Genomic DNA, 25255 nt, shown 5'->3' with positions numbered 1-25255 from the left:
CCTTTAAGTTTTAACATTGCCTTGAGTATAAAGCAAGTCTTCTGGCAGTTGCAAGTAAAATCATAAAGAGAGGCTTAGAAAATGACATATCTGTGCATGTCAGTTTTGGATGTATATATCTGTATAAAATATGGTGCGTTGTTTTCCATTTTAAACAGATTCATTTCAGCTTACTTGGTATCCTCCAGATTTTGAATACACATATTTTTACGCACACACTTTTACCCACAAATATGCAACTGCATGTGGTACATATTCCTGCACGAGCATGTCTGCCCTTATGGCACAGGGCTGCACTGGACAGACTCTCACCTCTGTGAAACTGCTGCAGAACTTGTTCCAGAGTTGGGCTGCTCTCTGTGTCTCTGTCTTCAATGTGACGGTTAAATACAGCAGCTCTATTTCTGCATCTCTCTGTATCTGTGTCTGTATGTGCCTGCATTTCTGTCTCTGTCTCTGCCTCTGTGCTGCACAGGTTCTCCCCTCAAAGCAGCAACACTGCTAGAGGACACTGCATTTGTGGTCCTTCAGGGAGATCTGGGCTCCCTGAGCTGTGCTGAGAAGACCAGTAGTAATTTCTTAGCACAATTGCTCATGGTGACAAATGGGCACTAAATATTAGTGCATGGGGGAGAGATCTCCCTGAGGTGCAGCGTGGACTGCGGCCTGAGACTCGTTGACCCGGCTAGTGGAAGGGGCGGCCAACAGCCCCACTGCAGCAGGGGGTGTCAGTCCCGGTGGCAAGGCCCCAGGACTGGCAGCTTCAGGCACCCCTCGGCAGTAGAAGCCTTGGGCTGTGCCTGCAGGACGAGGTCTCGGTATAAAGCTGCTGAATAGGGCGGAGCGAAATGAGAGCAGGACACTTCCTGGGGTCCAAACTGGTTTAATGTCCAGGGGGATGACCAGCAGGGAATGACCAAAAAAAGAGGTAGGGCATGAGATTATAAAGGGAGGTGGTAACTAGGGGAGGGAGTTACAGAAAACCAATCAGGGGGAGGCAGGGGACGAGCCTAACATAATAGACGGTAAGGGAGAACCAATTGATACAATATAGAGGAGGGGCCCCGGGACCTCAGCCAATCACTACTCCTACTGAAGGGAACTTTCTGGAAACCTGGGAGGAGTGGGGAGTGATTGACTGGGCCCAGGGAGGAGAGAAGGGTATACATATTTGGGAATGGAGGGAGGGGAAATTACATAACATGAGGGTAACCATAACAACCGAATAATGGACAGAAACTAGGGCGGGGAAAACTGGGAGGACAGAACCATCATAACACAAAGGGGGAGAAACAGAACATACCAACAACACACCACAACATCTCCCTGTTTTTTGTTAAATAAAATTGAAAAGAACGGAAAAGTTTGTGCTTGAAAGGTTCAAAAGGCAGGATTCCAGGGCTGGTCAGTCCAGGAGACTTCCTCCTCATAGGACAGTTCCTGGTGGTGCAGGGGAGGTGTAGTGAGGTCTTCTTCATCTGCGGATCCATCTGCCTCTGAAGGGTAGGTGTCCACTTCCGCAGATTCTCCTGCTACCACCTGGTTAACACTCGGAGCTGCGATCTTATTAAGGAGTCTTTGGACCAGCCCACGGATCAGTGAAAAGCAAATTAAAAGTAAAAACAAAACTAAAACAACCTTCAGAACGGATTCCAAAACAGAACTGGCCCAACTGCCCAAGCCCCAACCCTTAAAAATGTCCCTCAGCCAATCTGATGTTTCTTGCTCCATGCGGTGAACTTGGTCTCTCATGTGCAGGATAGTGTGTCTCACGTCCTCGGCTTGTGAGGATAAATTCATGCAGCAGAGGCCCTCGAACTCCTCACATCGGTGGTGGTGGAGCAGCAATAGAAAATCTATTGCTGCCCTGTTTTGGAGTGTCGCCTTCCTTGTTATTTCCTCGTCTGTGAGGAGGTCGTATATTGCAGCTGAGGTCAAATTGGCTTGCTTAACCACCCAACACTCTAGGCGGCCCAATTCACCTAGAGGCTTCGCCACCGATACCCACGGCAATAAAATGGTAAAAGCGATGGTTATGGAATGTGACCAATGTGTAATTTGATCATCACAGTCTTCAGGGAGATCTTTAAGATCTCTTTTAGACCTAGCCAATTCTGCTGTGATGTTCGTCCTTTTCCAATTAACAATTTGTGTCATGTTGGGAGTAAACAGCGTCAGCTTGCCAAATGTGCATGGCCCTCCGACCAGACCAGAGGGGATGCCTGCCCACGCTTGGTCGCCACAAATTAAAAATGCTCCCCTGGGAAGGACGTATGGGGTGCAGCCCGTGGTGGTGGGGCCGCTGATCTTTAAAACAGCCTTGCACCACTGGTGGGCTTGGTATTCAGCTTTATTTTGTTGCACAACTTCGTTGCCCTTCTCAATAGGGGAAAAAGTGTACTCGAATTGAAAACAAATAGAGGAATTGGCAGAACCGAGTAGGTGGAGTTCAGTGGGCTCGGAGGGTAAGGGATCCAGCTTGACCACTCCGTCTCTCCAGGCGTTGCTGGAATCGAAACTAGGAAGGATTGTGAGGCTCCGGGCCAAAATCGGGGAAAGGGATGACTGAAAAGCAGGGGGGAACTCACCTGGAGAGAAAGGGATCCCCACAAGGCACGACGACATCGGTCCTCTGCTGATCCTGCGTCGAGGCAAATATGGTGAGCCCCAACGCTTAAGCCAAGGTACGTCAGACATTCACCTTTGGCTGAGGGACGATCCATGCTGCGCAAGGTGGCACGAGGAGGCAGAAGATCATAAGAGGCAGGAAGACGCTTGGGAGCTGCCACGGTTGAGGGCTGAGCTGGGCCATTCTGGTGTTGCAGGGGAGATGAACTGAAAGAACAAAATAAACATGGTTACAACTTAAATTCTCTCTTAAAGGGATGGTTCTGTCCCAAAAAGTAAATCAAGTTCGGAGGAGGAGTCGGACACAGGGGAGGAAGGTCAGGAATCAAAGACAACTCGGAAAGGGGCACGGACCAATGGAGGTGAGGAAGGGGACCCTGTCAGAGGGAACCTGTCGGGAAGATAAAAATGAGAGAAAGTGTGAGGTTTTCTCCTCCACCGCCAGCATGCCTCCTGCACTTGCGGTGCAGCCTCCGATGTCTTTGCCTGCTTCGGTAGGAAGGGCTTGACCCATTTGGATGGTACCCATTTTGGCCCTGAGGGAGTGGACACGCAAGCGTATCCCCTCCCCCAGGTAACCAGGTCAAATGGCCCTTCCATTCGCCAGGTCTCCGGATCTCTTATCAGGACCGGAGGCCTGGCCTTCGGCTGCAGCTGTTGGTGACTGCCGAAGTGTCGGACAACTGGAGGATTCAGGTTGTCGAAAGAGCAGTTTAGGAAATTCAAGGTGTACAAAGCTCTCGACAACCGGACGTGGGGGGTCTCCACCTTCACCGCCGCGCGTTGTTTATCTAGTGTCTTTTTCAGGCTCTGGTGGGCCCTCTCCACCATAGCTTGACCTGTCGGGGAATAGGGGATGCCGGTCTTATGTTGTATTCCCCATTGCTGCAGGAAGCTCCGCAGCTCCTTGGAAGTATACGCTGGGCCATTGTCAGTTTTTAAGGCCCTAGGGATGCCCAGGACAGCGAACGCCAGAAGCAAATGCTTCTGGACATCCGCCGCCCTCTCACCTGTGTGGGCAGAGGCAAAGATAGCTCCCGAGAAGGTGTCGATGGAGACATGGACGTAACACAGCCTCCCAAAGCACGGAATGTGTGTCACGTCCGTCTGCCACACTTCACAGCTCACCAAGCCCCGGGGGTTCACCCCAGCCGCGATGGAAGGCATTTGATGGGCTTGGCATTGGGGACATGTGGCCACGATCGCCTTGGCCTGGTCCTGCGCAAGATGGAATTGCCTGACCAGACCCGGCGCATTTTGATGGAAACGCTAATGGCTGATCTTAGCCTGGCCGAACACATCTGGGAGCGGGCCCACCGTGACAGCAGCCGCAGCCAAAGAGTCGGCCCGCTGAGATTGCCCTCAGCGATGAACCCCGGCAGATCGGTGTGCGATCTTACATGCATCACGAAAAATTGGTGCTCTCGGTGGGAGACTAATTCTACAAGTTTAGAGAGCAAATTAAACAATTTTTGGTTAGAGACCTCCTGCAGAACTGCTGATTCTGCTCTAGATACTACACCGGCTACTTATGCAGAATCTGTGACCAAATTGAAGGGACCAGGAAACTTCTCAAATGCCCGGATGACTGCATCTAACTCAGCTACTTGTGGAGAAGCCTCCACAATGGTGACATCAGCCTCCCACCGCTGAGTCTGAGGATACTTCCAAGTCATTACAGACTTGTGGGATGCTCCAGACGCGTCAGTAAACACTGTCGGGGCGTCTAGAGGCTTCCTACTCTGAATCCCTTTAATAGATAATTTAAACTCCGAATTAAAAACTTTATGGGCTGGCCGATCGACCGCAACGCAGCCAGTGTAGCTATCTAATGCGAATTGGAGCATTTCATTGGTTTCCAGCAGTTCATTGAAGGTCTTCAATTTGAGTTGGCCCGAAACCAATTGAATTGGAAGGTGAATGCATGTAAAATCACAGCCTGCCAGCTCCCTGATCCGAGATCTTGCTTTTCGGATCAGTTCGGCTATCAGCTCTTGTGGCCTTGTCATTCTTTTGGACCTATGGTGGCTGAGGAACACCCACTCTATGATTAAGAGGGGGTCACCCAGACCCTGGTCCTTCCGACTATTGTCCCACTGATGGATCAAGCCGTGAAGATGTGGCACTTTCCCCAGAATAATGAATTTGAATGGCAGGCCCAGATGGTAGCGGTGGGCCTGCCTGGCCGAAATGATTTTTTGAACCTTCTCCAGGGCTACCTGAGCCTCTGGGGTGAGTTCCCTAGGAGAACTCAGCTCCTCTCCCCCTTTCAATAAATTGAAAAGAGGGACTAGGTCTTCAGTTGGTATACCTAGCCAGGGTCTCACCCAATTTAAAGACCCACACAGTTGATGAACATCCGCAAGGGTCTGGACTGAAGTCCTTATAGCCAATTTTTGCGGCACCATGGTCCGCTTTGTGATTTCAAGGCCCAGGTATTTCCAAGGTGGCATCCTTTGAATTTTGTCTGCTTGGAGCTCAAACCCTGCAGCAACCAACGCACTGGTTGTCAGGTCAAGCGCATGGGCAAGTAGATCATCTGTTGGGGCGCAAACGAGGATGTCATCCATATAATGATGTAACAGGACGACATCCCCGAGGGCTGTACGAACAGGAGACAGCAGCGAAGTGACGTACCACTGGCAGATCACAGGGCTGTTCTTCATTCCTTGCGGAAGAACTCGCCAGTGGTAGCGCTTGGCCGGGGACTCACGGTTGATGGAGGGAACCGTGAACGCAAAACGCAGGGCATCATCAGGATGTAGGGGAATTTGGAAGAAACAATCCTTGATATCAATAATGGCCAAATTCCAATTTTGGGGGAGCATTGTAGGGGATGGCATCCCTGGTTGGAGGGGACCCATATCAATTATCTGTTCATTAATTTGACAGAGGTCGGTCAGGAGCCGCCACTTGTCCTTACTGGGCTTCTTAATGACAAACACTGGGGAGTTCCAAGGTGACATGGTCTCCACCAGGTTGACTTTGAGCAGCTGCTCCTGAACAAGCTTGTTGAGCGCCTTCAATTTTTGTTTATTGAGTGGCCACTGTACTGGTTCATCTGATCACCAATCCAGCTTCCAGGTAGGGCGCTCCTCAGTGGCCACTGCCCGAAAAACCTGGGGAGCCTTTGGAAGGTCAATTCTGCCTCCCCATTGGGCTAGCAGGTCCCTTCCCCACAGGGGCTCGGTGTAATCTAAAACGAATGGGCGTACTGAAGCCAATTGCCCATCCGGCCCCGTAATTTGCACAACGCTCTTTGATTGTTTTGCCAATTTAAGACACCTTGAATGTGTCCGGCTGCGTTTTGCAAATCCCAATGTGACGGCCAATCCCTAGAGGGAATGATCATCACATCCGCTCCTGTGTCCAGTAACCCCCGCACGATCTTACGGTCTGCGCCCAGGGACAGTTGATATGTCAGCCTGGGCTTCTCCCTCCCCACAACCTAGGCCCAAGCAACCGTTGGAGGCGAGGACCCTTGAGATGACTTGGAGTCCTGCACCTCCTCCAGCACCGGGATGGCTTGGGCGATGACTTGGCCCCTGGGGAGAGAAAGCGGGGGCTGGACGCAGTACAGCCCTAGTGCGAATCTGTCCCAGTCGGTTGTCACCAACCCCGGGACTATGTGTAGATCTATTGGTGTATATTTGGTGTCCCCAACAATGATCCACCTGCTACGTCCAAGTCTCCTCCAGCTGCCAGGATGTCGGATGTCGGCAGTCACCAGGTGGAAATCTCTGTCAGAAAGGCGAATGTCTCGGATCAGCTGCAGCCTGTATGGAAAGAACGAAGAAGTAGTTGTTAAAGCAGGCTGAGGCTGTAACCAACAAGTGCAGTATGTCAAGTCCGGGAAAGAAAGGTCACGTTTAGTTAAGGCATGTGGTGGGCTTCTCTCTGTTCCCTCCTCCCTGCCTGGTGTTGAGTTGCCCGCCTTATTTATGTCATGGCGCAGGGAGGGGCTGTGCTCACTGCCTAGTTTTTTGTTGTTTTCCCTCCTGCACCCCCGCAGGACACTCTTTTCTCCGGTACTTTAGGAACTCCTCCCGCAGGAGGCAGTCTGGCATCCAATGCCCAGTTTTTCTACAAAGGTGGCATAGGTGGGTGCCTGGGCTCCTTCTGGCTGTCCCTGGTGTTAGAGACTCCACTGCTGCTGCATCATGATCGTCTTCGTCAAAGATGGAAGGCGACGCGAATGCCACCGAGTTCCGTTTTCCTTTAGGTTTTGCGTCTGGTGTTCCTTGTAGGGGGACCTCCCGCGCATCATTTGCTCGATGGTCAGTCGTGGGCTACGGGGCAGGGTCCGGATGGCTCTCCTGCATTCGGCATTAGCATTCTTAAATGCCATCTGCTTTAGTAATGTTTCCTTCACTCCTTCTTCAGAAGCCTGAGTTTCTACATATCTATAGAGCCGCTCTAAGAAAACCAGGTACGGCTCCTGTGGTGCCTGCCGTGGCTCTTCCTCGTCCTGCTGAGAGAAGACAGCTGGGAGTTTAAAAAAGGCTCTCTCTGCAGCACGACAGGACTCGGAGATGTGAACCGGGAAGAGCACCCATGCCTGAACTGCCCCACCAGCCCATGCCCCTGTACCCACGAGATGATTTGTGGATACCAGCTGGCCATCCGCATCATGCGAGGTCGCCTGGTTCTCCCAGAGAAGTGGGAGAACTTCAGCGACCTCCCTCCCCCACTCTACTGCCCAGGCCCTAAATTCCATAGGGCCTAAAAGGCTAGAAAAGAGTCCTCCGGTCAGCGGGGACCAGATCTCCCGGTGCAAGGGCCGAACAGAGGAGCCCCCGGAAATACTCCGATTCCTGGGAATACTCTCTCTGGGCCTTGCACAGTTCCTTAATGCGGTCCTGTGCTATTGGCACCCACTGTGCCTGGGAACTCCCCTCTCTGCTCAGGCAGTAGGTAACCGGGGCGGCTTCAAAAACTGGGGCTCGCCCTGGCTTCCGGTTACCCCCCCCCCCCCCCCGGAACACGAAGCGTGGGAACCGGAAGGGAAGGCATGGGAACCGGAAAGGAGGGAGGCAGAGGCGGGGCCTGGCATCTGGGAGGGGCAGGTTGAGGGGCGTGGCGGAACAGGAGGTGGTGGCTGTACCTTCTCTGCCTCCGAGGTGGAGTCCGGAGGCGGGGCGGAGAGAGGAGGCGGTACAAAGGAGGGGCTACTAAGGGGCGGAGCGCAGGGAGGAACAGAGGGCGGAGGCAGGGGAGAAAGGGGTGGATCTCGGGGTAGGAAGGGGTTGGGCTGAGGAGCGAAGGGATTGTGGGAAGGAGAAATTGGCGGGAAAGGACATGTGGCCGCCTCCATCTTGGGCTCCATGGGAGCCATCTTGTGGAGGCGGAGGGACATTAAACCTAACAGTTTTGGGAATATCAACTGGGTACTGGGGAGGTTGGGAAAAGAGGTAGGAAAACCTGATCCGAGGAGTCTGGCCAGGATCTCCTCGGAGTCCTCCTTTAGGAGGGCCAGGTCGGGCCGATCGAGAGGGGGCAGAGGGAGGATGGAGCCTCTGCTGTGTGCTGGCCTTGAGGACCCCCCTCAAGGGCTCCGACCGAGGAACACGGGGTGAGGTAGACGGGGTAGGGACAACAGAACTGGGAGAACTGGGGTGAGACCGTGACGCCGATGGATTTTTTTGCAGTTCCCCCTGCGGAGACAATAACTGCAAAACTTTACCCGCCCAGTAAGCGGCCGGGTAAAGTTTCGCCTCCCCAGAGCTGACCTCCTGATCTAATTTGGCCAATACGGCTCTCCAATAAAGGGGGTCTTTAAGCTGCTCTGGGGTAGTGTTAGAGAACTGGGAAAAAATCCACTTTATCAACTTCTTTATATCAACTTCTGAGGGATCCAACCCTCCCCCCATCAACAAACTTCTAACCTGGTGGTATGCTCTCTTTTGGGGAGTGCTTTGCCGCGCACCCATCGTGGAACTCAAGAAAAAACAAGAAAGAAAAGAGTACCCCTCCGATGACAAAAACTGCCCAAAACTGGAACAAAAGCAACTAAAACAAGAAACCGTCTGCTCGCTTGCTTCCACGCTGCTGCTTGCCTAGAAGACCGGTCCCACAGCAGGCATGAGCCCCCCAGCAACAAGACAGCAGGAAAGTGGTTTTAGGGAAGTAGGAGCTTCTCTAGCAGCGGTCCCAGTAGGGCATGACCACTAGGCTACCGATCCCAAGAAAGGCATGAGTAGCACTCCCACAGGAAAGCAAAAACAAAAAAGGAAGGGGTGTAGGGAGAAGAGGGGTTGGGAGCTGTCCCAAAAGCAGGGCTCAGGTCCCGGGAGAGATTAAAAAGGTGGAAGGGAAGACCCCCAAGGCAGGGGCTTAACAGTCAGGCAACGGACAAAACAAAATCCGGCGGGGGCAGGACTCCGCCCTCGGAGCTCTCCCTGGGTGACGAGAGTTGTAGCTCCGGGTCCACCAGGAGCGCCGCTCCTACAACGGAGCCTGCTGTGACCGGTGGTAGATTAATGTCCAGAGGTCCGATGACCTCGTCTGCGGGGTCTGAGCGACGGCCCAGGCCCCACATTGGGCGCCAATCTGCAGCGTGGACTGCGGCCTGAGACTCGTTGACCCGGCTAGTGGAAGGGGCGGCCAACAGCCCCACTGCAGCAGGGGGTGTCAGTCCCGGTGGCAAGGCCCCAGGACTGGCAGCTTCAGGCACCCCTCGGCAGTAGAAGCCTTGGGCTGTGCCTGCAGGACGAGGTCTCGGTATAAAGCTGCTGAATAGGGCGGAGCGAAATGAGAGCAGGACACTTCCTGGGGTCCAAACTGGTTTAATGTCCAGGGGGACGACCAGCAGGGAATGACCAAAAAAAGAGGTAGGGCATGAGATTATAAAGGGAAGTGGTAACTGGGGGAGGGAGTTACAGAAAACCAATCAGGGGGAGGCAGGGGACGAGCCTAACATAATAGACGGTAAGGGAGAACCAATTGATACAATATAGAGGAGGGGCCCCGGGACCTCAGCCAATCACTACTCCTACTGAAGGGAACTTTCTGGAAACCTGGGAGGAGTGGGGAGTGATTGACTGGGCCCAGGGAGGAGAGAAGGGTATACATATTTGGGAATGGAGGGAGGGGAAATTACATAACATGAGGGTAACCATAACAACCGAATAATGGACAGAAACTAGGGCGGGGAAAACTGGGAGGACAGAACCATCATAACACAAAGGGGGAGAAACAGAACATACCAACAACACACCACAACACTGAGGGATCTGGATTAGTGCAGCTTCCGATGCTCCCACCCCATCACTCATGCTGGTGGCAGCAGTCCCCTTCCCAGCCTCTGCCTGCACTGCTTTCACATGTTTCTCTGCATTTCTGACTGACTTCTGGACTTCTCTTACTCAAAGTCTGACTGCAGATGCAAGAGTTGGCCATCATGTTCTCCAGAACATTTTCTCCAGAAAATTTCCATTGGAAATTTTTCAACAGGCATTTCCCCACTGTGTTTGTGAGTTCTGAGTCACTGACACCCCACAGCAGATAGCAATAGGACAAGGAGGAACAGTTTTAAATGTCAGAAGGGGAATTTAGATTAGATGACAGGAAGAAACTCTATATATAGTGAAGCTCTGGAATGAGCTGCCACAAGAAGTTGTGGATGCTTCATCCCTGGAAGGGTTCAGGGCCAGTTTGGATGAGCTCCTGAGCAAACTGATCTGTGGGTATCATTCCTGCTCATGCTGGATAAAGCTAAAAGATCTTTAAGATCCCTACCAACCCAAAACTTTCTTTGATTCTGTGATTCTTTTTATCATTGTATCAGGTGTCCTATATGGCAAGGACCTGTCCGAGTAGCGGAGGATGAAGCAGGGGATCGAGCATAATCCCTTGACTCAGGAAAGAGGTTTATGTACCCTTAACCATTGGTGAAAGGAGTCAGAGGCATTCCTGCCCTTAGGATCCATTCTAGGGCTGATAACAAGAACCCTTTCCCTATCAACTTGGCGATAGTGGGTGAGCTTTCATGAAATGAGGCTAAACTGGCATTTTCTGCCAGAAAGGACTTCTCTCAGAAGCGTCATTTTTTACATCACTGGCCTCAAACATGCCAAGTGTAGGTTTTTAAAATTATGCTTTTACTCAAATCATGATTGTGTTATTAGTCATTGAAGCAAATTTGCAGGAAGCCATGCATTCTGGCAGAAAGTCTAAGATTTTCCTCCTGAGCCCAAATTCGTGACATTTCAAAAAGCTTTCTAGTACAACCAAAATGTGGCTTAGCCACCTCATGGCACCAAAATATTCTTGCGTGTGGGTGGACTTGGCTGGCATGAAGGGAGAGCAATCTTGAGAGGTGCAAATGTCTTTTAACTTCGTTTTGGACAAGGTTTCTCTGATTCTTACAAAACAGGTGGGTTCAGTCTCTTTCTTTCAGGCAACCACATAAAGAAACAACCTCCTATACAATGGAGCTGCAAATCAAATACACTCACAGGTTTACTTCAGTAACGTCTTGTGAATATCTCCTTAGGGACTCTCGGGGATGACGAACCAGACAATTTTGACATTGATTGCTTCAGCCAGCTGGAAATTAAGGACTCCTTCAGCAGCCTGACCTGCAATTTCACCGAGCTGTCTCCTTACAACACTAACTACACCCTGTCTCTGTGGTAAGTGCTGTCAGTCTGTCCCTTGGTAAACAACATGCAGGGAAACAGGGGCAGCAAAGCTAGACAAATTCCTATTTTGCCAAGTTTGAGTACTATATTCAGCAAAGAAGAGGAGTTTACTGAAGCAGAACATAACTCCCTAATGAGAAAAAAGAAAGAGCTGGAAGTGCCTCTAAAGGGGATTATAGTGCCTACAATAGTTCTAATCTTGCCTCTGTTGCTCTGAAATATGAAGCAGGAACTGAGAGTTTTTTACTCTAATTTAAATGGTATTTTAAAAAATGTTTTTGAAGACTAAATCCTTACCACAGAAAATTCTTCAGCAGAAGGTTAATTTTCTGCGCCTGAGAAAATGCCTTCATCTAGGTTAAGACAAAAACTCAGCTATTGTTTTTGCACACAGAGACATACAAGAAATACACCAGAACAAGCACACAAACCTCCAACAGTTATCAAACACATCAGTCATCTCCACTTCCTATTGAGGCCTTGAAACTCTTTCCACCCTCTTTTTTTTGCTGTTGCGCAAAGCTGAAGGTCATATTTTGTTTCTTGAGCATACAGATCCTTTTCCCATTTTCTGCTTTTCCTGAAACTGAAAGCTGTGTGGCAGCCAAAAAAAGAAGTGGATATTTTTTGTGAATCTTTATATACTAGTAGCTAATTATTTCCTTTTATTCCTTACAGTTTATTAGAATTTTTCTATTTTTATGGGACTTGTTATTGGTTTTGACTGAAGTTTTATGGCAGTTCTCAAACATGGGAACCACACAAATGGAAAAAAAGTTTTAAAACCACCATGTGATTCCCTCAAGGACAGGCTGACTGTTGACCTCTACTTGCTACCACCTAAGTCAATAAGAAATTTCTCTGTATCTTCAGAAAACATCAAAACACATTCCCTTATACTTAAAAATAGCAGTGGTAAGGTTATTTTTGAAGATGCAAATTTTTAACACATGCACCTCCAATTAAATAATTGCATTTTTTTCTCAAGAGCTCTGTGATGCTCAGTGTGATTCACATCACTTTTTTATTGTGCTCAAGGACCACAAGGAAAAACATTATCAATCTCTCAAACTTCTTATTTGCATTGCATTATTTCTTATTTCACATGGAGTCTCACTTCAGTGAGATAAGTGAAAGGTGCAAGCAGGATAGATCTCTTATAGTAAGTAGTTAAGTCATATTAACACTGAGAAGAAATTATTGTTGTGTCACTTTGGCCAACAGTACCAAGGAAGACAACAATTATGCCTGCTCCAACATGAAGAAACAGGAAGATATATTCTTCTTACAGTTCATTGATATACTCTCAAACAGAGATGTTTGCATGTACTCTGAGACGAAGAGAAGGGTCTGCAGGAGTCTGGTTGTAACTGACATTGGTGAGACACTTAACATTTTGTTTAAGAAGTTTAAAAACATGGATGTTATGTTATAGGGGTTAATGGGGAAAAAATAGCCCAGCACAAAACCTAAGGGTCAATCGGGATGAAGGCAGCATAAAATAGCATTTTAGCAGGGCGTGTAGCCGGGATTGGGGTGTTATCAGAGTGTGGTGTTTCCCCTGACTCAAAGCCATCATTATTAGCCTCCATTCAAAATGCGTAGCTGAATTCAGGCTGATAGTGACACTGCCCAGACCTGGACATAGACTGAATCCCAATCCAGGCCTGAAGCTGCTGTTCCTGAGTGAGGATGAACTGCCAAAAAGGGACATTTTGTTAATCTCTGACAGGGATTATGCAGTTTAGGGACTGGCCAGCCCACGGATAGCATGAGCCCAGTAGCACAGGGAGCACAAGGCTGCTAGATCTCACTTCATGGTGCATCCTGTAGCCTGAACAAGGTGCATCCTGCACTGGTAACTGTGATCAGGCTAACACTCACCAGGGACCTGCCTGAGCCAAGAAATAGGAAATTCAAGGGGATTCACAGGATTTACTGTTCTTGGTAACCAGTGTCATTCCAGGGTGGCAGAGAAGCCTGGGTAGGACAGATTCTTGACTGTTCTTCTCTGGTGCCACATTGCTTTGTCTCTGGTTGGCAGTAGGCACTACAGCATCCCTCTCTGGTGAAACATTTCTGCCACAGTCCAATAGTTTTGTAATAATCTTACATTACCTCTTAGTTTATGGGCCAGCCTGGACCATCTCTGGCAGCGCCTACTCTAAAAACTGTGGAAGATCTAAGTATATGGGGGTTGTAGAAGGAGCAAGAACAATTTATGGCTATATGTGTTTTCCTGAGAGGAGAGAGGTGTGGGCTCTGTGTTGCTGTGAGAGCTGATGTACCTACCCAGATGAATTCAGTGACACAGCCACAGGTGCCTGCAGGTCTCAAGCCCGTCCAGCTCAGGCTCAGCTAGGAAGGAGCCTTGAGGGCTGCATTTTGGACTTGATTTACTTGCACAGGTGGTCTCTGGCACAGTCTCCAGCAGACCAGGTCAGATGTGGGTTCACAGCAAGATTGTGGAGCCACAGCCCCCTCTGGTCTATCTAACACCATCAGAGTTTGTAGTTCCCTCTGTCCCACTGCCCTGACAGACAGCCACAGTGGTACCTGAGCACAGGGTGCTCCCAAGTACCTCCTCCCAGCTGGGTTTTGCCAGGGGTCTCCATCTCAGAGCAATGGCTATAGGGACTGAATTTCAGGGCTTCAAGCTGCCACAGGGGTGTGCATGGTCAGGAATTGTTTTCCAAGACTAAATGTCACATCCCTCAGAAGCTGCTCCCCCGCTGGTCAGTCTCCTTCTCTAGCAGGTCAAAACCCAACCCCTCTCAGGATCAGGGCACAAGGGTGAGCTGGGGCTCAGCATGAGGATTACCTAACTCAGGACAGCTCTTCCTCAAGATAGGTCACCCTGCAGGGCTGTAACTCAAAGTGGACTTTTGTTCACATTTCAAACCCTGTTTATTTTCTGATATTATTCTGCTCCTGTGTTACCCTGGTTTGTTGTCATTTGCAGTTAAGCCCGAAGTACCATTTGCTATAAACATCACCTATGAAAGGGAGGCAAATGAATATCTCATTCGTTACTGCACGCCACACTCAAGGAAGAAATACTTAAAGGACAAGCTAGTGCACCAAGTAGCCTATCGGCAGAAAGAAGGTCCTTGGAAGGTAAGTGGTGATGTATTGGTATGCTCACACTAATTTCCAAAATTAAACATTATCAAAATTACCTGTAGCATGTAAAAATGTAAAAATCTTCATTTCTGCAGATCTCCATCTGAAAATTTGGAAAGGTGCAATATTTGGCATTTGGAAATTTCAAATATTACTAATATTAGACTATCAGTCAAAAGAGGTTTCAATAATTTGGGCTTTGCAGTGGGAATAGAAGACACCAAGTGTTGAACCATTCTAAGTTTGCTCTTTGCTGTGGTGGTTTTGCTGTTACTTTCTGTGCTCATCAGTCAGTAAAACTTGTTGCCTCTACTTATTTTTCAAGTTTCTTCACATCTCCTCCTTTTCCACTGAACCCTTCCAGGCTCCCAAGGCAGCCCTGCAGCTCTCCCACCCTCAGGCTGTCTGAGGCTGTGGAGTGGGTCTGCCTGGGGCTGCAGGGATCTCTGTGTCCCCTGTCACCAGGGTGTGCATGCAAAAGCTGCTCACAACGTTTGAGAGCATGGACTACACCTGTGTTCCCTACTACAGAGGGAACACAGTGCTCTCCACCAAAATCAGAGTTGTTACCTGGAGTGCAACAAGGCAGTAATTACACAGTGGAGAGAAACATTGACTGTTCCAGTTGCACAAGCCTGGGTGCTCAGTGGTATTCCACAAATCAAGCACTACCAAAACATTTTACTATTAATACATTTTAGCAAACAAAGTAATTATTGTTCCTTGGCCACAAGTTACATACTTCTCTTACTAATTAGTGTTCCATCTTCTATAGGTTAATGATTCTCTCCCATCTCATGCTAATTAGCCCTCAGGCTCAGTCTTTGTCTTCCCTTGAGTTGGTGGCTCCCTTGTCCAGGTGGGCCATGAGTCAGCAGTCGTGATCTGCTCCTGCCAGAATTACCTTCTAGCCAGTTCAGAGCTGATTCAGCACAGTCACTGAGTGGTCTTTATTAGTTTCTTCCTTATCTTGGGGGCTCTGCCAAATGTCCTCTATTATGGCCCAAAAATTCTGCACTCTTTGTGTCCATTACCATCACTGCATCCTTCTTCCCAAGCTTTGTTAACCTCCCCCCAGGTCTCACAGCATCGAAGCATGGCAAGACCCAAACCTTAACAAGGCAATTCTACCCACCAGTAATTTGTTTTTCTAACATCTGGACATCATTTAGAGCTTGCTTATTAACTGCTCTCTGTTTCACAGATTAAATCTCCTTCCTGGTTGATTAGGCTTGAAAATGTATAAAGATCAAACATCAAAGAACTTAAGGAAAAAAGAAAATGGATTCAGGCAGCAAAATATATTGAAATGGAGAGCACCAGAGCTGCACTGCAGGATTTCTGCTTCTTCCCTGTAACTGTCCTCTCAGACATTGTCTTTTTATGCTGCAGAAATATATTTTTTCCCCATCTCTCCTCTGAGCCTTTTCATGGAAGCATATATTTCCTACAGCAGTGTCAGCTGCCACAAAGCACAGTTAATACTCGCAGCTGTTTTCCTAAAAAGCTTTTATCCAGCATTTGTCTCTCTTCTTAATACTATCTGGACTATGCTCCTGTTTAACTAGGCTGATGCCCTGATAAGCACCTGTGTAATAGCTAGGCAGATGGAGTAAACAGCACAGCATTTCAGGGATGCACCTGATCTCACATATTTTGCTGAATTCGAGGGTAATTCTTCACTGTCTGTTGGAAAAATAATTGTATTTTTTTTGTGTGTGTGTGTGTGTGTGTGTGTGTTTAGACAATAGAGTCACCATACCTTCAGATAAAATTGCTGGGGAAAAACCTTGAAAATGAAGCATCGTATGAGGTGAAAGTACGTTCTCAGCCCAATGGAGATTATTTTAAGGGCACATGGAGTGAATGGAGCACTTCCAAGAGCTTCAAAACAGCAAGAGAGCAGCACTCCACAGAAAGCTGTAAGAGCTGAAAACACTTTGGTCCTCCTGAAGGAAAGCAGAGGTGGGGTCTGGGCTCCCTGGCCAGCCTCAGCAGCAGCAGGGATGAGGGAATGGGGAGGGAAGAGCCCACAGCCACAGCAGGCTCAGCCCTCACAGACATAGGCACTCCAGGGAGGTGACTCACAGAGCAGCTGGATTGCTCTGGTCTGGGGCTGGCTCTCCAGGAAGATTTAAATCTCACTCAAGGGCAATAAGGTCAGAGGAAGTGCTGCCATGAGAGCATGAGGGTGTGGGTGCAGAGGCAGATGAAGGCTGACTCACTGCTTGCTGCTGGCTGGCTTGCCAGGGGAAGGAAAAGCTTACATTTTGGGTAAGGCACAGAGCTGCGAAGCATGACCCATTTCAGAACCCTGGGCTTGGGTGTGAACATGGCACTTGAATCACAAATGCAACACAGGATAAAATCTCATCACTGCACATGAATAATCTTTGTGGTCCTTGGGTCCCCCCAGTCCCCAGGGGCACCTCAGCATTGCAGGTGTTAGAAGTCATCTCTGTGCTGCTGTGAGGACACAGTGAGTACTGATTTCAATGCACAGAAGGTGACAGCACACTTTAAGCTGCTTTAATCCAGACTGTGAACCCAGCTCAAAGCTCAGCCAAGTGCTGAGGCTGTGGCTGTCTATCATTCATCTCCTTCACGGAGGCAGGAGAAATGAGCCCAGCCCAGTGATAAGCAAGTGCAATACTTGGTGTTAGTTCGTAATTTATCATCTGAAAAGACATCACTGTTAGGGTGGCTTAACAGTGAGACATTTACATGCACTGGCTGATGCTCTTTGTTTTCCTTCAGACAGCAGTGTGGTCATGGTTATACTCTCCATCCTGGGATTCATGCTGTCCATTGTTGTGATTGCACTGATCGTAGTTTTTTGGGAGAACAGGTAATCTCTTTGTATCAGAAAAGGTTTTGGAACCCAATCCTGTTCTGACAGTCTTATTGCTTTCCCCTGTTATACTTGTGAACTATTCTCTCTCCATCTCTGGAACTCTGTATCAAGCTGATGGCAAGCAAAGAGTAGAAATGAGCAATACAAGAGACAGTGTTGGCAGGCAGAAGATGACCTGCCACTTGGACCAGATTCCAGTCCTGATCTCAAAACCCTGGGAACTCCAGCGAGCCAAAGTCACCACAGAGCACTTACAGACTCAGTGTCTCAGTGGAGGCAAATTTGACTCACAAACTTCAAGCAAAATCCAGAAAAGAAAGGAACCTGCGGGTTTTAGCAAACTCCTAAGTGTGGAAACAGCATGCCAGAGTGATGACCTCTTTCCCTTTCACAGGCTGAGTCAGGGGGCTGTTTGCTCTGTGGTGCTTTCAGAAGCACCAGGGCAGAGCCCTCTGCCTTGATGGTGCCAGACACCAGCCTGGCCAAATCCTCTTCCAGCCAGCCACGAGGCAAGACCAGCCCGAACTGGGTCTAAGGATATTAATTACCCAAGCAGTCCTTGGGCTGCAGTTGGGTTTTTCATATATCTGCTACACAGCAGTAGATGGATGACTGCAGATATGTTTTTAATGACATGGCTCAGTAGAGCTGACAAGCTTAAGAAAATGAACAGATATGTAGATAACGTTATGAAACTAGAATCTGGAGGGATGAAATCCAAGTTTATCTGTAGAAGATGAACTTCTTGCAAGATAGAAAGCCCAGGACTCTTCAGCAACACTCAGAGCAGTCTGTCCATGACACCCACCTCAAGAGAGGTAACTCTGTGTTGAGCTCCTTTTTGGGGCAACACTTGGGCTGTGCCAACTCCAGAGTAACACATGGGGATTATCTGAACAATGTTAGTTGGCCCAGCCATACCATGCCACAAACTATTTTAATAATTACACATTTTAGACACTGGAGTTATCTGCTCTAGTGCTGCTTTATTCACAAGTATAGAGGGAGCTTGAGATTTCTTGTTCTTGCATTTTACTGTTGCTGAGAACCTGCGATTATTTAACTTTGCTAGAAGTCTTGCTTATATATAACTGCAGCAAAAAACAGGTGAGACTTTTTGATCCCAGATATTTCCATTTTAGAAAGAAGAGGGTTTTATACAAGTGCATATATACAGCCACACAGGCACATAAATAAAATTAAATAAATATTCATATACATGTATAATTTTAACACTGCAATGATTGAAAATCAGTTGGACAACATTCTCTAGATGCATCATAGGTGACAGCATCAAGCAGCACAACATGAGAACTTTGCTGATCAAGGTAGCAAAAATGAGACCTGTAGAATAAGACTACAGGAGAGATGTCTGAAACTCAAATTGCTGGCCAAGGAATGGGACAATATGCCATTCTTTGAATTAATTGAACAGAAGCGAATATCAGCAAATTTCCACTTTAACCACAGCATCTTCTTGCACTTAGAGAAAACAGTTTCACCACAGAGAGCCCTGTTCACACAGCTAGATTGAAAACAAGCAACAAACTCTTTGCCAGCATAATTTGCTGCATTTCCAGTACTTAGTGAAGTGTTTTCTTTTAACTGTGACAATTTGTGCGCTCCAAAGAACAATGACTTTTTGGTGACCTTTACAATTCCTCTTCTCTTGTCTGGTTTATTCTGAGGCTTCTCTGACTTTATTCTGGATAATGCCAGCCAGCCCTAAGGCTTTGTGAGAACTGGTACAAATGATGCAACATGAACCTCTGACACCTCAACATAGCCCTCTCTCATGCTGCTTTTTGTCTACTGTTGCTGTTTCAGGATCAAGCCTGCTGTATGGCCAAACCTTCCTGACCATAAAAAAACACTGGAGCAACTATGCAAGAAACCAAAAAACGTATGTATGTTCTTCTATCTGTTCTTCCATCTTTCCACCTGAGCGCAGACTCTTGGGGACAAAACTAACACTCATGAGAGGCAGTATGTGCATGTGCTGCATGAGCTAGGACATCTTTCAGAAATTACTTCTACATTTCACTGAAAAGAGCTCACATTTGCTCATGCAGATGTCAGCCAAGGGTATGGAAATAACACGAAATTGACCTAGTGCCTGAAGTTTGACTTGCGCAAAATATCTACAGAGGTCTTGGGAAGTTGATGTATGAAGAAAGGCTGAAGGAATTAAGTTTCTTTACAGAAGAAAAGGAAGCTTGGTGTGGGGAATACTATTTACAACCTTCCAATACCTAAGGTATATGTAGAGAGATGGGAAAGGTGCTCTCATCACACAGCTGTGTGGAGACAGGAAACACACGCCTCTGGTAACAGAGGCAACAAGCATGTGTTGCTTCAGGGCAAACTTCTTTCAGATACAAGGAAAGAATCTTCCTTGTGAAAAGAATTAAACACTGTGTAGCCTGCCCAAAGACAAGGTAGGTTCCCCTTTGGGATTATGTTTAAGGCATGGCTTGATAGGGCTCTGAAGAGCCTAATCCAGGTCCTGCTTCTGGCAGAAAGCTGGACTCCGCAGTTCCTTTCCAACCAAGCTGCTTTGGTGATTCTACAAAAGTGTGATCATGAGCTGGATGGCGACCTCTTGCAAACATCCCTGGTGGTGTCCATGCACCCTGACATGGTCAGCAGCATTGTTCATACATCATGCAGTATGTGAACTGCTTTGCCAGTTAAAAGCCAGTTCGATGAGTAAGGCATTAGTGCTGTTCATTCCAGGTACATTATTAACATATTATAAATTTCATAGGAGGCCTAACACAGCTCCCCCAGCCCCTGTGCTCCCCAGCTGAGGGATTCCTAACGTTTTTCAGGAAGTCGTGGCAAATTTTTACTTCCCTTGCTGCTAAATTAGGAAGGCAAAACTGAAAGATACCACCTGGGTGGGCACACTCCTTCCTGTGAAATGGCAGGCAGGCAATAAATGTGTCTCACAAAAGTCTCTGAAACACTGTATAGAGCATAAAACACTCTCTGGGGGTACTGCCCAGAGGAGGACACTGGATGAATGAAGTTAATAGAAAAAGGGATTTTCAGCCATGTGATAATTTATTCTGTGCTAACCTATTGTTCAGCCTGCTCAGGGTTACATCTGGAGTTAAAGAAATAATAAATACCCTTCTAAAATAAATTATCAAAGTATCTTTTATCTTAAGCTAACACCCACTGTTGACTAACTGTGCTGTTCCCTTTGCCACACAGAATTTTGATATAAGCTTTAACCCAGAGAGTTTTGGTTATGTTCATATCCATAAAGTGGATGGCCTTTGGGCAAAAGCTGAACTGGAAAATTTTCTGCAGCCATCAACTGCTCCAGAGACAAGCCTTCCAGAAAAATTCAGGAGTGGATCAGACCTGAAGATGATCCCTGCAATGGCAGACAAAACCAGCCCAAACCTGCCAGTGTCTTACGAAGGGGTCTGGCCGGCTGACGCCCTGCACAGGCTGCTGGGCCCCAGCCAGTTTGCAGTCACCGAGGGCAGCTGCAGCTCCAGCACCTATGAGCTTTGCCACGGCAACAGGGCGCCCCTGCACGACGATGGTTTCAGCCTTTCCTCCACCCGTGCCCTGGATCCTTCGGGGCAGCCCCATCCAGAGCCCCTGAACGGCGACACCCGGTGCCAGATGCTGCCCCAGAGTGACATGAGATCAGCGAACAATGAGGAAGCCTACGTCACAATGTCCAACTTCTACAAAATCCAGTAAATCTCACAAGAATTACAGCATGCAGTTTTTTCTCCAGCACACGCAGGATACTGAAGGTTCCTGGCTCTGTTTTCCTGTATCCTGAGCATTCCCACCTCCCTCATGCGCTCTGCTCACGGTGCAACCTGCAGGGAAGGGGGATCTCCTACACTGCAGTGAGAAGCAGCCCATCTCAGCATTCAGTATGCTGCTAGCAGTCTTCACTGCAGCAGAAATTAAATTTAATTCAGCCTGATTCCGATCATCAAATCTGTGTAATCCAGAGCAGTGACAATGCAATCCCAGCCGAGGATCACAGCATGTCTCGTAGAAATTAATGAACTCTTTTGTTACCCTCTTGGTTACTGAGAGTTAAGCTCTTAGTAATGCCTTAGAAAGAAATATGGCAATAAATTCCTTTTAAATAGAACCCAACCTCTTTTAAACACTGGTGGGTCAAGACTAACACCCCCCTAGACAGTCAAAAGACAGTAAAAAGACAAAAGAGACAGGAAATTAGAGTTGCAATCAAATATTAGATGCCTGGCAATTCAGGCAGCTTGAGCACCACAATGAGAGTTGGCTGAGTGCCCAGCAAAAATGTTACATGGGCCCACCTGAGGAAGATGTTTCCTGAGATGGATTTAGTTTTTGGTTTGGTTGTTTTTGTTTTGGGGTTTTTTTGGGTGGGGGTTTTGAGACTCAAATTACAACAAAGCAAACCCTAAATGCCACTACTTTTTTGCTATTGGCAAAGATCTGCCCTTAAGCCAGTTACAGGATGCACGGGTACTTCTGCTAATACTTTTGAGGTCTTCAACATTTCATGTACCAACTATGAGAAGCAAAGTCCTTTCTCTTCCTAGGAGCTGAATTACATCTGTAAATTGCATGATGCTCTCCTTTTCTGCAGGTCTTATGCAATTATTAGTGTAGCATAAGTGCTTTCCATGCCAGAGACTGGGCTGACCATGTTTGTTTACTAGCATTATTCCCAATGGCTGCGACTGCACACAAGTACTATGACTTTGGACAGGCAATGTTCTCATGCAACATCTGACATAGGAAGATGGATGGAATGTTGTGGATCCTTGCCAGACATCACAAGACCTAATTTAGTTTTTTTAAAATATCTTATAATTTGCCATGAGATTTCTTTGTTTGTTGGTACTCTTTTATTCTTTTTTTTTTTTTAGTTTTTAATTTTTTTTTCATTGTGACTTTTTTTCTTTATGGTATTACATTTATTATATTTTTTACATTATGGCTGAGCCACTTCACAGTCCTCTTTGGATGCTGCACATTCTGGAGCACACACTTGGAGGTAAAGCTGCTACAGCCACATGGTTGCATGACAGCAAAGCGTGTGGCCATGGGACATCCAAGCTGCTTTCTTGCACTCTGGACTCAGGGTTCGCCTCACTGTGCAGTCTCAGTTCCTCCAGCTCTTTGAAATTCTCCTTTACCTGGTTATATTCACATTCCCAGAGCCTAAATGGTGAAAAGAGTCCTCTCTTATCCTCAGAGGATGAGATGCTCATTTGTTCTGACTCGTAATGGTCACAGAGATGTCGCAAAACCTCAACTGCTTCCATCTGCCTCTGCCAAGACAGCTTTGTGCCAGGAGAGCAGCAGAATGAATCTGATCACTGAAAATCTCTTGTGGCCCTGTTTCAAGAATATATGGCAGAGAGTGAGGCTTGCATTAAACTCAGTTGCTTGAATTAGAATTGAATGCTGCAGGAGACAGTACAAACCAAACAGCAATTCTGGAGCACATCAAGCCAAAACCAGCCTTCCCAAGACAGCACTCCACCTCCTCCACCTCCACCCAGTGCAAGGGAAACTTTCAAGTGGGGAGAGCTTAACAGCTACTGTGTGCAAAGGGGCCTCACATTTGGCTCAAGGCATTCCAGTGACATTTTACAGAATGGTTTTTATTGCTGTTTACTGCCAAATGGAGCATTAATTGATGCAGAAGAAAAAGACCAAAGCCCTGGGCATTCATTTTCTTTATACTGCTTGTGGTTTTTTTTTTCAAACAGAGCTGCTGATAATGCTTATACTATGAGAAATTGCACAGTGTGACTGTAGATACGGACAGACTATACTAGAATGATACCTTCTTCCATGACACAGTGACAAACAAAAAGGGGATAGAGGAAGAAGCAAAAAAGCACATCAGGAAAATCTTCTACAGTATGTGCTATGCTTCCTTCAATTTTTGTAATTCTGTATTTCTGTAACATATTTGTTGGATGTATGCAGATATAACCACTTTCAGCTTTATTTCAGGAAAAAAAAAATAAAGCCAAATATGCACCAAAGCCGAAACACCACAAGCATTTCCTGTCTGTTGCGAAGTTATATATAGTCCATATATGAGGATACAGCCACGGCTATGTCTGGACAATCTGTCAAGTAGTCTCCTTACTCTACATGACAATTTCTCCAGAGCTGTCCACAGATTCCCATCTGCCTCAGTAATCACACAGGAGTTGTGCTCAGCTTTCACATACTCCATGCACTTCCTTTAGCTCAGCACAACTTTCCTTCTCCCCCTTCTGCCCCCAGAGCCCTTGCTCAGCTGCACACCCAGAGCCAGTCTGCTGGCACTGGTTTCTCTGTAGCTGCAGTATGACACAGTGCCTGGACCTGCCTGCTCCTCCCTGCTGTGTGCCCGTGGGGCTCCAGCCCCTCTCCTGTCCCCCTGTCGTGGGGACACACAGTCACCCTCCCATCTTTGCTTCTCCCCTCTCCTGTGTGCAGCCCATGCAAACACCTCCCAGCACTGTGAGCGCTCCTCTCCTGCACTATGCAAACGTCTCTTAGCTGTACACAAACAAACTTAGACTATTGTCAGTTATAACAATGAGTCATGGTCTAATTCTAATGATGCTGTAAAATGCTAATTACATCTCAAGGCAATAGTCATCCCTGGCTAAAAGCTTTAGCTTGTTTACCACATCTCCTCCCCTTGCGCACATTCATTAGACAGGCTGAAAAAACACACACAAATGCTGTGTGTGTCGGTGGGGCAGCAGAAGACCATCTAGCTAAGTGTGGGGAGGCAGGAGGACTGCTTCTGCCAGGGTGGAGGGATGGCTAAATGCCTGTGATGGGCAGTGAAATCTGGGCTACAAAATAAACATTGTCCCTGCACTGCTGAAGGGACATGTGTCTGAGTCCAGGGCAATTGTTGGCAGGCAGAAGCTGACTATGAAACCATCTCTCCTGGCAGCAAAGGATGTGGTGATGCTGGCAGGGCATTTCTGCAGGGCAGGGGTACAGCCCCTTCTCAGCTTCTTAGCAGGAGTGTTTATTGATTTGAAGGCCTGTATTGGTACAGCAATACAGCAGTGCTGCAACCTGGGGGGAGAGGCAGTTGGATTTTAGTCAATACACTTTTAAATCAAGCTAGTTATCTCTGGGGTTGTGGGGTTTCTGAAGCTATCATTTAAAAACAGATAAATTGTGATATAAAGAAGACTTACCACCTCTGTGAGGAATTATTGTAGAGACAAACACCTCCTTATTACTGTGATCATGAAGCCACCCAAATTAACACTCCTGTGTGTCACAGAGCATTGGCAAAACAAATCTAATGCTCAGACACACAAGAAAACAACTGATAATGCCAGAAAATGCAATTGCTAAATTATACCGACTCTATCATCCCTTGCTCACGCGGCAGCTCCAGGTTTCAGCCAGGATCGCTTTTCCTTGGCTTCCAAGCGCCACCTGCTGAAACACGAGGCGCGTCAGAGCCCAGCCCTTGGACACTCGCTGCTGCCATCACATCGTGCAGCTCCAGAAGCGCTGCTCAGATCGGACCTGGGGGAAAAAACAAGCCCACAACAAGCTAAGCAGTATTTCACTTATTTTTAGTCTATGGCCCTAATGAAGTTTGGGCAAATAAAAGCAAAAGACAGAGTTTCCAGGATTTCTTCATCTTTAAAATGAAGTAAGCAGCAGCATCCACAGAAGAACTAACTCCATAGCAGTAACTCATAAATTCATCTTTTGTTACCTAAGAATGAGAAAACCAGTGTTTAAAGGGTGATGGCTGTAGATTGTGGCTCAACAGACTCTATATTTTGCAAAACTTCTTTTGCATCTTCCAGGGAAGTCTGTTTTTACATGTATTACTGCAGCAAGCTCCAACACAGAATTTAGCTGAATGACACTAAGACCAATGGATTGAGATTCTTTCTCTGGGAAACAGGGCTGCTGCTATGGGCTAAAAAAAAAAAAAAAAAAAAAAATTCCGAGTTACTGTTAAATATTGATGCATAACTTATATGTT

The 25255-nt window shown here is 47.4% G+C and overlaps 1 protein-coding gene across 1 annotated transcript in view; it reads left to right on the top strand.

The window, feature by feature from the left end:
* SPEF2 (sperm flagellar 2) overlaps positions 1-20970 on the top strand; it is a 124593-nt gene extending 103623 nt beyond the window's left edge. The window contains exons 28-34 of the mRNA XM_058823982.1: positions 11123-11261; positions 12495-12649; positions 14233-14387; positions 16138-16315; positions 17151-17241; positions 19075-19150; positions 20467-20970. Of these exons, the coding sequence (XP_058679965.1) occupies positions 11123-11261; positions 12495-12649; positions 14233-14387; positions 16138-16315; positions 17151-17241; positions 19075-19150; positions 20467-20970 (1298 nt within the window). The remainder of the gene's footprint in view (positions 1-11122; positions 11262-12494; positions 12650-14232; positions 14388-16137; positions 16316-17150; positions 17242-19074; positions 19151-20466) is intronic.
* Positions 20971-25255: the final 4285 nt, after the last annotated feature.

This window comes from Ammospiza caudacuta, chromosome Z (assembly GCF_027887145.1).
Source record: "Ammospiza caudacuta isolate bAmmCau1 chromosome Z, bAmmCau1.pri, whole genome shotgun sequence".
Taxonomy (NCBI): Eukaryota; Metazoa; Chordata; class Aves; order Passeriformes; family Passerellidae; genus Ammospiza; species Ammospiza caudacuta.
This window is presented reverse-complemented; position numbering and strand designations above follow the sequence as displayed.